Below are 13,110 nucleotides of genomic sequence, written 5' to 3'. Positions count from 1 at the left end.
GAGGTAAATAATAAAAGAAACCAATATTTAAACTACAAAACAATGACAGGAAGTCACTCTTTACTTACTACCAAATTTCTAATTCAAGTTCACAATCAAATATGCTTTTTTGATTGTACTCATATCTGAGTAAGCTTCTCTGACATATTATTATTAACAATTATTGTGAATGGACAGCTTTCCCCAAAGATCAGTTTTCACCAAGAGTGTAAAAACTGGCACATGTCCAAATTACAAGTATCTCCCCCAATGCAAACATCCATCCAAAATGGCGAACCCAAAAATAAATATTTCAGGTATTTTTCACAATCCCTCATCTATAAAAATAGAAAAACAAAGGAATGCAGCGAGAACTTTGGTTTTAAAAGGGAAGTCAAATTGAAATATTTCCTTCTGAACATATGACTGTTTTCTAAATTAAAATGTTTTCAGATTAATTCTCTTATTATATGTACCTCTCCCTCCGTGGTTTAGCCCTCATGGTTTGGGATCCACAATTTTAGTCTCATGTAGGAAAGCAGATTTAAATTTAATTTCTGAATATAAAAAAGTGCAGCAGAAGAATATGAAATGACAGAAAAAAATATTTCCATGCAATTAATATTAAAAGGCAAAAATGCCAAAATCAAAATTTGGTGTATGTGTTCAAAGAAAGCAACTCCTTTAAAAACTAATTTCTTTAAGATGGACAAACACTCCATTCCTTTGTCAAGTCAGGTTTTTAAAAACAAAAAAAACCCAACTAAAGGAAAACTAAATGGAAAAGGGTGTGCACCCATGCACTCTTAATTTACTATGAAATAATTCTTAATTGTGTCCAATTCATGTTATTTTTAGTTCAATGACAGTAGCTGTCATTTTGCTTTGGCTCTGACCTGTGATCTATGTGAATGGACCCTGGCCATGCCGCCATTGCTCTGGCTAGAAATTTGGGACATGACAGAACAAGCATAGATCTGAACATTTATTAGTTAGAACTTGGAGCCTCCAACTATTTCAGAACTTCAATATCTATTAATTAACTGTGGCAGAGTAGAACTGCCACCTGCTGACAAGACAGACTTTATAACACAGAAGTAAAGTTGATTATTCAGACTTTTTAAAACCAGCTCATAAGACATCTGACCCTTTAAACAGGCCTTTCTTTCAAATAATATGCTCATGTCATCTTTTAAGTTACAAAGGCACACTATAAATGTTATCACTGAGGCTACCTCTTCACTGTGATAATAATTACAGGTTTCTCCTAAACCAACAATCAAGATTCACATGGAAGCACTTATTAATAATTCTGAATATTCTTAATATTAATACTAATAACAAATCTATAGAGTTTATTCAGGCCACTATAAGTTAGGTTCTATCATCAGTTGCCCACACATTTAACATAAAAAAAATCACAAAATGTACAACACTGTCAAAGCTCTTTCTGTATTTCAATTTAAAACAAAACCTCTGCATGTCTCTAAGAACATATAAAGTATCCAATTATTATATGCGCATTGCACATATGCTATTCTTAATGTCAACACTGTGGATCTCCCCTTTAAAAAGTGACCATGCCAAACAGGGTCTTTTTAGCATTTTAGTAAAGGCCCACTAATACATGGCTTGTATTGTTATAGCACCTGACCCTCTGCAGAATCTTTTACCCCTGGTTAAACCAAACTATTTGCTAGGTATAATTAATTGCAATGAAATCAACATTTGCAAAGAGAATCAGATTTTATTTTTAGTGTAAATACTGTGTTAGTCAAATCACTAACTTATCTTAACCTCTGGTTTAATCACATAAAAGGACCAGCTCACATAAAGAGAACCAGATGGACACTAGAATTCTCATGATTATGCTGCAGTAACTTCATTTACTCATTCAGCAACTATTTATAGAAAATCTTTAGATGCCAGGCATTGGAGTTTAAAGTGTGAATAAGGATAAACTTTGCTGAGGGATACCTACTTTCAGTGACAGCTAAGTATCATGAAGGCTATTAGAACTGACAAAGATCTAGGTTGCTCAGGGAAAGCTTTTCGAAGGAAGTAACACTGGAGAAGGAAATGGCAACCTACTCCAGTATTCTTGCCTGGAGAGTCCCACGGACAGAGGAGCCTGGCAGGCTACAGTCCCTGTGTCGCAAGAGGTGGACACGATTTAACAAATATACCACCACCAGCACCACCATTTGAATGGGACTTGAATGGTGAGAACAGGTCAATGAAATTCTAGGGAAAAGAGCATTAGAGGCAGAGGAACAACTACAAAGAGTTCATTTTAGTATCTTTCCCAATCTGTGATGCTTACTTTATTCAAAATCTAGTTTCAAAATCTTTTCCCACTAAATGGAGCCTTCTGTGATAAACTCTACTTTCAAATTATTGCTTAAGTGTATAATTTACATTACATTCATAGTTTTAATTTATGGTTCTGAAAATCTAGTCTCAGGATAAGTCAAGTTTTTAAGGAGAGAACCTTAGGATTCTTCACTCATCTTTCATAATTTTAGCACAGAAAAGAATGTTCATTAGGTGCTGGAGACCAGCTATTATAAATGAAATTGGTATTTTGTTTCCCATTCTTACAATAAGGTTTGGCTACAAACTAACTTCAGAAAGAACCAAAGGTACCTTATAAATCCAAGAGGAAAGAGCAAATGACTCAGGAGTGTGAAATCTCAAACTCAATTCCCTGCTCTACCATGTACTTAGATATAAGGCTTCTGGCAAATCAAACTCTATGACTAGTTGTCAGTATCTGTAAACCGGGAGTATTGTTTGCCCTATTTAATTAGGATTAACAACTTCACTTTCACTTTTCACTTTCATGCATTGGAGAAGGAAATGGCAACCCACTCCAGTGTTCTTGCCTGGAGAATCCCAGGGACGGGGGAGCCTGGTGGGCTGCCATCTATGGGGTTGCAGAGTCGGACACAACTGAAGCGACTTAGCAGCAGCAGCAGTCATAAACTACATTTCATCATGATCACTGTCCTTAAAGCTGACTGTGGAAACAGAGCATAAATGCTAGAAAAAGTGTGAAACAGTGTGATTTCATTTTAGAACTGGAAGAAACCTTAAATTATCTTGTTCAATCTCTCTTTTTACGTGAGAAATCAAGAAGCTCAGAAAAATCATGTTACTTGCTCAAAGTTATTGAAATACATGATGGCAGAATCAGTATGGCATCTACATTTTCTAAATACCCAGCCCAGTACACTTTTATTTTAACCACACCACACTGCCTCTATCACTTCTTGCAACCTAGTCCCCAATGGACTGATACATAACTCATAATTCAGTCAGATCCAGAATGATAAGAGTTAAATGACTTAAAAAATTTAAAAAATACCTACATAGGTTTCTAATGCTGTGACCTGACATAATTTGATATCAAAACTGAATTTAGAAAGTTTCACACTGACTATTACTGAGTCATGGTATAAGAAATGTAAGGATTAAAATCAGCTGATGCCTTAAAAATATGCATCTGTGAAATGAGTGCATATTTGGCCTATGGTCAGAGTATTTTTCTTTATACAGTTTCTAACTGAATCAGTATAATGCTGATTCAATTACACTGTTATTTGAGAAACAGAATATGATTTTCTTCATTTGTAGGCAATATACTGGTACCATATGAAATAATGAAAGCAATATAAAATACTTTTTGTTTCTAGTCATCTTTCTCTTATTCATGATTTTAAGCTGAGAGCAGAATCTAAGTTGAGAAATAATGAGTGCCCATGGTGCTTCCTAGATTATATAGTAATACTGCTTTAATGTAAAAATAAAGAATATGATGAAAATTATGTAATGGTTTTAACATTAGAAAGGTCTAAGTTCAAATCTTTAACATGAAAATAAACTGAGTAATAAAAACTGAAAAGAACAAAATTAGAAGACTACCTAATGTAAGAAAATTTCATCTAGAAACAAAAATTTACTCCTTAGGAATGTCCTAAATCTACTAAAGAATAGTTGAAACATCATCTAAACTAAAAGAAGGGTCTTTGGAAACAGAACCCAAACAGGAAGTTAAATAGCTTTGGGGGAAGAGTAGTTAAAGGACAGTCTCATAACCAAGAATGTAAAATGCTTCAGAAAGCAGTGCGGGAAAACTAAGGTTGTAAAAATCAGATGATGTAAGTCTCTGAAAACATTTGGTAGACCACGAAGTACAAGTTATTATTATATAACAATTTGTAGTCTACAAGCATAGCAAGCAGTTCGCCACAGAGTAGACGTAAATGCTTATTTAAAAACTGCAATTCTTTTATACTGACTCACCGAATTTTTATTCTTAAAAAAGAAAGAATGTTAGCCATGAAAGCGGGATCAACTATCCAATTCTGAAAAAAGAATTTATCATAGTCTCAATAGAAACACACACACACACACACAAAGACACACACAAAACTCCCCCCTTCCAAAATATGGGTCCTTCTTTTAGCCATATGACCTTAAAGCAGGTCACAGTTCCTTTCTGGAACTCAGTTTCCTAATAATGTGTGTCAGGCACTGAGTTGGGTGTTTTGCATGTACTGCCTAATAAAGTCTCATACAAATAAAATGAAGTAGAAATTATAATTATTTTATAGTTAAGGAAACTAAAGCTCAAAAATGTTAGTCAGGAAACTTGCTCCAGATCACGCAGCTAATAAATGGCATAGCTGATACACTGAACCATCATCTAACTCCAAAGGTTTTGCTCTTCCCACTTACACTATCTTGTAAAATGAGGCTGTTTTCAGCGATCTTTAAGATTATTTTAAGCAAGTAAAAATAAAGTAATCCATTATTCTTCCAAAACATGCATAGAAAAAAAAAATTATTCGTCGAAGGATAATTATCTACTTTTAGCTTACCACTGTCTAAAAGTAACTTAAAATTTTTAAAATAGAGATAATTCTTTGAGAACATGCAGGATTCTCGTGGGTGTATGTAATGCAGGGTACTTAGTAAATTTCTTAAATGATAAACAAATGGTAAATAATAAATACTATTTCCAACCAAAGTTTTAATACTTTCTAAAGTGTCTTTAAAATATACATAGCTTTCAGTTTTCTAAATTTTATGGTCTATACAACCAACCTCTGTGCATTGAAAAGCAACGTGCTAAAGGCACATTGTTACCTTGCTCCAAAATAATTTTAAATATTGCAGAATAAAGGATGTATTCGGGTTTTATAACAGCGATTTCTGGTTTGATCTCACATTCTAGTTGTCACTGAAATCAATCGTTATTTCTTCAGAATATGCTACTCGAAACATTTTTTCATCCTAAACCAGTCTACATTACTACTGGTGAAATTAGCCTAAATTAGTCTAATTGAAGGCTATTAAATAACATTTAATATGACTACTGCTCTATGGAATCGGCAAAACAGCTATTCGGTACTTGGAAAAACTATTAGACTTGTGGATGTATTAATTTACGAAGCATCCATTGAGCACCCACTGCGTGCCAGATGCTGAGCCAGAAGTCGAACATAATATAATCCTTGACCCTTAAGAACACCATGTTTTGGAGAACTAAAACTCCAAAACGGCCATGGTCTTTGATATATTTTACTACTTACAGATTCTAGAACTGGTGGACCAGACGATCGCACCAGTTTATCCTTTTCCGTTTGAGATGACCCAAACTCCAAGCACCGGAATATTAAATCCAAACTCAAGAGTGCTAAAGGGAGAAAAAAAGAGAGCTACCCCGGAGCAGCTGAACGCGGAGAGCCCCTTTATACCCGGTCTCTGTGGGGTGTGGAGACTCCCGGGTGGGTCTCAAGAAATAGAAAGGTTGGGGAGGCGCCTTAAGAGTTAGGACCAGGCAGAGACCGGGACAGGCCAGGGCTCGAGCCTCCGTGCCGGGCCTCGCTCACCTCTTCCACCTCGATCTCCTTGTAGTCTATCTCTTCAAAGTTGAGGACTTGGGAGGGGGCTTCGATCATCTCACCGGCGGAAGACGAGGAGGAGGAAGAAGCGGCGGAGGCTGTAGACATGATCCCTCGCGGAGCCCGGGGGGCCCGGGAAGGCTGCCGCCCGGACAGTCCGGGGGAGACCCGCGCCCACCCGCCTCCGGACCGACCTTCAACCTGGAGCCACGGCGATCCGTGGCGGGGACAGGGACAGCGGCCACAGCCGAGTCCCGGCTCCGGCTCAGCTGCGTTTTCCGCCGCCCGGCCCCGCCCACCAAACTTCCGGTTCCGGCCAGAAATCGGAAACAAGAGGAGGGCCTTGAGATCAAGGGAGGGGAGGGGAGAATTCGGTGACTGAGACAGAGAAAGGAAGGACAGGTTGGGGGTGGGGTGGCGCAGGGGTGGAGTTGGGGAGGGTGGGAGGCTAGTTTGGACCTGAGAGACAAATTTCGCGAGACCTTTATTAAGGGCCTTCAGCAAAGTGATGATACCGCGAGAGCTGACATGTGACGTAATTAAAACGCGCGAACGGAAGTGGCGCAGAGCACGATGGAATCTCAGTACGGTTGGTCCTTTAGGAACCAGCGGGAAAGATAAAAGCTACAGTTTCAGCCTTGCTGGGTGAAGTATGTTTTGACCCCGCTCCCTTTTCTGTCAGAGACCTGCAGATGGACGGGGTAGTATTGGATTGAGTTTTTGTGATGAAGCTTACTATGCAGTTTCACTCCTAAGCTAAACTGCACTATTTCTTCAAAAGCCTAGGAAAATGTATTTTGTGTTTGGAGGGAAGCGATTGCTACTGTTACTTTGAGCCAGTCCCTGATGCTATCAGAGATTCTAAAGAAAATAATACACAGCGAGCCAGCGTATGTAACCTGAATAATACAATATAGGCTCACGAACAGAAGTTAATTTTAGGTAAGGTAGATATTTATGATTTGGCATAATTTGTCTTTCATTTGAACATATAGGATGTATTGGTACATGTCGGAGTGCAGTGCTTTGTGCTGGATGCTTTGCATTTATGTATCCCTATTTTATCATTAACAGTAGCCTTGCAAATTAAATATTTTTGTTGCCATTTTCAGGACAGGAGTAGACAGGCTCTGGAGTAAATCAATTATGATTCTCACAAGCACCTAGCTCAGTATATTTCCAAGGTGAGAAGTATTTCCTGCGTTGTACTGTCAACACAATTTTTACTTTTAAACTATCTGTTAAGCATCAGTCAGTTTGACCTAAAGGCTAATTGGGAAAATTGGAGTTAGAGATGAAGGTTTAAGAATGAAACGTTGTGAAGGTCAAGTTCTATCTCAGTAGGAGACCAAAAAGGGAACAGTCAGAAAGGAGAAAGTGAGGGGAATGGTGATGGCAATATCAGTGGCGGACAGTTTTTCAAGTAAGGAATAGCTAACCAACATTGGGATTGCCAATAGGTCATTGAATTTGGCAATTAAGAAGTTATGACCTCCTGGAAGACAGGGTGTCGTTTTTTTATTTGTAGTGTTAATAACAATGATAATTTGGTGAATGGGTAAGAGAATGGAAGAATAATTTCTTTCACAGAGCAATCTCTGGGTGATCTTACCCAGGGTATTGACCACTTTTATGATGATAACTCACAATCTCTCCCAGTTTTCAAATTTTTCCTGAATTCTGGACCTACTGGACATCTCTGTTTAGACGTAACTTAGCATATGAACTTTAAGATTCCAAAAACAAATTCAGAAGTTATCACCCACTACATATATATTCTTTGTGTGCATTTTCTGTCTCCATGAAGGATCCCATTGTTTACTCAGTTGTCCAAGTGAGAAATCAGAGCTTTATTTCTATGTGTATTACAACAAAATGATGCTTAATTAGTGCACTAATAACCAAATAGAATGGAGAAGGAAATGGCAACCCACTCCAGTATTCTCGCCTGGGAAATTCCATGGGCAGAGGAGTCTGGAAGGCTACAACCTATGGGATTTCCCAGGCAAGAATACTGGAGTGGGTTGCCATTTCCTTCTCCATTCCTTCTCCAGTCGGACACGACTGAGCAACTAAACAAAAAACAACCACCAAATGGAAACATATTAAATTAATGGGATAACCATTTTTACCTGTCATTTCTTTACTCAAATTCCCAAACTAGAATGGTCAACTTTTAACCTTGTCCTTTCACTCACAGGTCATATTTACTTTTTCTTTAACACTTTGATCTTAAAACAGTGGATGCTACCAAGTGGGAATTGAGATAATTCTTTTATGTTTTGGCTGAATGAATACTTTTGCCAGTCCTAACTTTCATGGAGTGCATGATCTGTTTTCTGTACCTTCAGTTTAGAACTAAAGGCAGACAAGGGATTAGTCACCATAATCATGATGGTGTTCTGCTTGGGTTTTTTTTTCCCCAAAAATTTTGTTATGAAAAATATCGAAATACAGAAAAGTTGAAAGAATTTCACAGTAAACCACTACATACTTACTGGTAGGATGCTATCATTAACATTTTACTATACTTGTTTTTATCCCATATCTGTCTATGCATCCTCTCATGCGTACATCTTTCTTATTTCGTTGGATGCATTTCAAAGTGAATCTCCTTCATGATCTTGAACATCTACCTTAATACTTCTGCTTCTATATTTTATGCACAGATTCGGACTTCTGATGTTGATGGTAATCTAAAATCAATCCTTATGCTATTTGCTTGCAGTTTTTCTTTCTTTCTTTTTTTTTTAAGTCCCCTCTCTCAGCAGTGCTTATGACTCTGGATCTTATCATCCTTAAGGTCCAGTGTACCTCTCTCATTCTGTGATTTGATTTTATGAGCTAGTTCAGTTCAGTTCAGTAGCTCAGTCCTGTCCGACTCTTTGCGACCCCATGAATCGCAGCACGCCAGGCCTTCCTTTCCATCACCATTGCCCCAAGTTTACCCAGACTCATGTCCATCGAGTTGGTCATGCCATGCAGCCATCTCATCCTCTGTCATCCCCTTCTCCTCCTGCCCCCAATCACTCCCAGCATCAGGGTCTTTTCCAATGAGTCAACTCTTTGCATGAGGAGGCCAAAGTATTGGAGTTTCAGCTTCAACATCAGTACTTCCAAAGAACACCCAGGACTGAACACCCAGGATGGACTGGTTGGACCTCCTTGCAGTCCAAGGGACTCTCGAGTCTTCTCCAACACCACAGTTCAAAAGCATCAATTCTTTGGTGCTCAGCTTTCTTCACAGTCCAACTCTCACATCCATACATGACCACTGGGAAAACCATAGCCTTGACTAGACAGACCTTTATTGGCAAAGTAATGTCTCTGCTTTTGAATATGCTATCTAGGTTGGTCATAACTTTCCTTCCAGGGAGTAAGCGTCTTTTAATTTCATGAGCTGGTACATTCCCATTTTTTCATTTAAGCTGATTCAAGTTGTATTTTTGTTATTTGCGATCAAAGAATCAAATAATATAGTTTGAATCTAGAGAATTGAGGGAGGGGAATTTGTCTCAGTTCACCTGAATTTTGACTTCATATTCCTTTTAACTTTTTTAACTTTCATGAGTTAAGGATGGAAGCTTAGACCTCACAATGTCATGTGAACTTTAGTCACTTGTCTATAGCGTCTCCACAAATTTCCAGAGATCCAGATAATCACGATGATGTGATCACTCACCTAGAGCCAGACATCCTGGAATGTGAAGTCAAGAGGGCCTTAGGAATCATCACTATGAACAAAGCTAGTGGAAGTGATGGAATTCCAGTTGAGCTATTTCAAATTCTAAAAGATGAAGCTGTGAAAGTGCTGCACTCAATATGCCAGCAAATTTGCGAAAATCTCAGCAGTGGCCACAGGACTGGAAAAGATCAGTTTTCATTCCAATCCGTAAGAAAGGCAATGCCAAAAAATGCTCAAACTACTACACAATTGTACTTGTCTCACACGCTAGTAAAGTAATGCTCAAAATTCTCCAAGCCAGGCTTCAACAATACATGAACTGTGAATTTCCAGATGTTCAAGCTGGCTTTAGAAAAGGCGGAGGAACCAGAGATTAAATTGCCAACATCTGCTGGACCATCAAAAAAGCAAGAGAGTTCCAGAAAAACATCTATTTCTTTTTTATTTGACTATGTGAATCACAATAAACTGGAAAATTCTTCAAGAGATGAGAATACCAGACCACCTGACCTGCCTCTTGAGAAATCTGTATGCAGGTCAAGAAGCAACAGTTAGAACTGGACATGGAACAACAGGCTGGTTACACATTGGGAAAGGAGTATGTCAAGGCTGTATATTGTCACCCTGCTTATTTAACTTCTATGCAGAGTACATCATGAGAAATGCTGGGCTGGATGAAGCACAAGCTGGAATCAAGATTGCTGGGAGAAATATCAATCACCTCAGATATGCAGATGACACCACCTTTATGGCAGAAGGTGAAGATGAACTAAAGAGCCTCTTGAAAGTGAAAGAGGAGAGTGAAAAAGTTGGCTTAAAGTTCATCATTCAGAAAACTAAGGTCATGGCACCTGTTCCCATCACTTCATGGCAAATAGATGGAGAAACAGTGGCAGACTTTATTTTTTTGGGCTCCGAAATCACTGCAGATGGTGATTGCAGCCATGAAGTTACAAGACGCTTACTCCTAGGGAGAAAAGCTGTGACCAACCTAGACAGCATATTAAGAAGCAGAGACATTACTTTGCCAACAGAGGTCTGTCTAGTCAAGGCTATGGTTTTTCAGTAGTCATGTATGGATGTGAGAGTTGGAATATAAAGAAAGCTGAGCACCGAAGAATTGATGTTTTTGAACTGTGGTGTTGGAGAAGACTTTTGAGAGTCCCTTGGACTGCAAGGAGGTCCAACCAGTCCATCCTAAAGGAAATCAGTCCTGAATGTTCATTGGAAGGTCTGATGTTGAAGCTGAAACTCCAATACTTTGGCCACCTGATGCGAAGAACTGACTCATCTGAAAAGACCCTGATGCTGGGAAAGATGGAAGGCGAGAGGAAAAGAAGATGACAGAGGATGTGATGGTTGGATGGCATCACTGACTTAGACATGAGTTCAAGTAAACTCCGGGAGTTGGTGATGGACTGGGAGGCCCAGCATGCTGCAGTCCATGTGGTCGCGAAGAGTTGGACACAACTGAGTGACTGAAGTGAACTGAATATCAAGCTATTAAACTGGACTTGAAGTCCCTCCCAGTTTGAGCACTCTGTACCACCCATCCTCAGTGTCAGTACTTAACAGAACAAGTTCTGTATTTTACCTGTTAGTGTGACTTTGTTATGAGTAACAGACAACTCAAGACAACATTGCTTAAACAATAAAGGGGATTTATTAGCTTAGTTAAGTTGAAAGCTAAGAGCTAGAACCGACTTAGAGTGTCATTTGAATGATAAAGTTAATGGTAACATCAGTAATTGAGTTTCCATTGTTGTCATCTGCTTTTTGTGATATTTGCCATTATTCTAGAACAGAGTTTCTCAATCTTTTTTCCCATTGTTAATCCCTTAGTTCAGTTCAGTTCAGTTCAGTCGCTCAGTCGTGTCCGACTCTTTGCAACCCCATGAATCGCAGCACGCCAGGCCTCCCTGTCCATCACCAACTCCCGGAGTTCACTCAGACTCGTGTCCATTGAGTCAGTGATGCCATCCAGCCATCTCATCCTTGGTCGTCCCCTTCTCCTGCCCCCAATCCCTCCCAGCATCAAAGTCTTTTCCAATGAGTCAACTCTTCGCATGAGGTGGCCAAAGTACTAGAGCTTCAGCTTTAGCATTATTCCCTCCAAAGAACACCCAGGGCTGATCTGCTTCAGAATGGACTGGTTGGATCTCCTTGCAGTCCAAGGGACTCTCAAGAGTCTTCTCCAACACCACAGTTCAAAAGCATCAATTATTCGGCGCTCAGCCTTCTTCACAGTCCAACTCTCACATCCATACATGACCACTGGAAAAACCATAGCCTTGACTAGATGGACCTTAGTCTGCAAAGTAATGTCTCTGCTTTTGAATATGCTACCTAGGTTGGTCATAACTTTCCTTCCAAGGAGTAAGCGTCTTTTAATTTCATGGCTGCAATCACCATGTAACCTTTTAAGACTTTTTCTTAATAGCCCCCAGAGTTTTTACTACTACATATATACTTAGTAATCTGTTTATGTACTGTATGCATATTTTTGCTTTATATGTAAAGACAGTAAGATTTTTTTCCTCTCCAATTTCACCCACTGGGAGATGATATCACCCCCATTAAGAATGCATGCTGTAGCAGTTTCATTTTTCATGTGACATATCCCATTGTCTAGTACAATGACAGCATCTCTTTTGATAGCTGCTTCAGAAGAACAGGGAACTTTAAACTTCGGCAACTATACCGTTGACTGAAGAATGGAGATGGGGTTTGAAGTTATGAATGTCTTTATCTTAGATCTAGGACTCACCAACTTGTGAGCTTTGAGAAGAAGGAGCTGCTAACCAGAAGAAAGATCTAGAGACTTTTAAGAAAGCAAAGCACGGAATGGTTGCTGGGAATGCAGCCAACAAATGTTCATTATTTATATGTCTATTCAGGTTGTGCTCTATACTTAGAAAGTGTGTCTTTACTGTGTGCCAGAACCAAACTAGCCCGCCAGTCAAATATTCTTTATAGAAAGTTCAGAAGTAGTTTTCCACTGTATTCAAAACTGCAGTTTTCTCACAGAAAAGAGCCAATCCCTTAGCAATTTTGTTAAAGTGCTGGAGAGTGGCTCCCCAAATTCGTGCATTTCTTTGATATTTGGGTTTCTTTATTCCATATACTCCCCACGTCTTCATTCTAGGTCTTTGGGCTCCTGGGAGGGTTTGTGTTCCAAGTGTCCACAATGTGACTGGTCAGAGTTTACCTGCAAAAGTAGAGTAAAGGTGCAGCTCCAGGATGTTCTCTGACATTGTACAAAGCTAGCATTTCTGTTTGCAGCTGATGTTCTTTTTTGTCCCCATCAATTGTGTTAGTGGCAAGGCAACTGCTTTGATGGTGCCTATGTGTCCTGCAGATAAAATTTGCATCTTTGTTTTTGAAATTCTTGATATGAAACAATGTAGCTGGTTTCAAGATCTATTCATATTATCCCAAGGAGTTTGAACATTGTATTTGCTATTTAAATAAGAGGAAGAATTGTTTAGAGAGTTTTAAATTACTATTTCAGCTGTTGTAGATTTTTAAATGGTTGTG

At 38.9% G+C, this 13,110-nt stretch overlaps 1 protein-coding gene and 1 long non-coding RNA gene across 16 annotated transcripts in view; one reads left to right on the top strand and one right to left on the bottom strand.

Moving 5' to 3' along the window:
- The window catches only part of MAP3K7 (mitogen-activated protein kinase kinase kinase 7), a 74,076-nt gene extending 67,905 nt beyond the window's left edge, over positions 1–6,171 (bottom strand). For all 11 annotated transcript variants that reach the window (XR_009601624.1, XR_009601623.1, XR_009601625.1 and 8 more), the window contains exon 1: positions 5,877–6,171. Coding sequence is in view for 4 of the 11 variants with exons in the window: in XM_060419560.1 (XP_060275543.1) it covers positions 5,877–5,996 (120 nt within the window). In the remaining 7 variants the exon portion in view is untranslated. The remainder of the gene's footprint in view (positions 1–5,876) is intronic.
- A 280-nt stretch (positions 6,172–6,451) lies between these two features.
- Positions 6,452–13,110, top strand: part of LOC121820172 (uncharacterized) — a 61,588-nt gene continuing 54,929 nt past the window's right edge. For all 5 annotated transcript variants that reach the window (XR_009601627.1, XR_009601631.1, XR_009601628.1 and 2 more), the window contains exon 1: positions 6,452–6,830. This is a non-coding gene — a long non-coding RNA (uncharacterized LOC121820172). The remainder of the gene's footprint in view (positions 6,831–13,110) is intronic.

The sequence above is a fragment of the Ovis aries genome, chromosome 8, assembly GCF_016772045.2.
Source record: "Ovis aries strain OAR_USU_Benz2616 breed Rambouillet chromosome 8, ARS-UI_Ramb_v3.0, whole genome shotgun sequence".
Classification (NCBI taxonomy): domain Eukaryota; kingdom Metazoa; phylum Chordata; class Mammalia; order Artiodactyla; family Bovidae; genus Ovis; species Ovis aries.
This window is presented reverse-complemented; position numbering and strand designations above follow the sequence as displayed.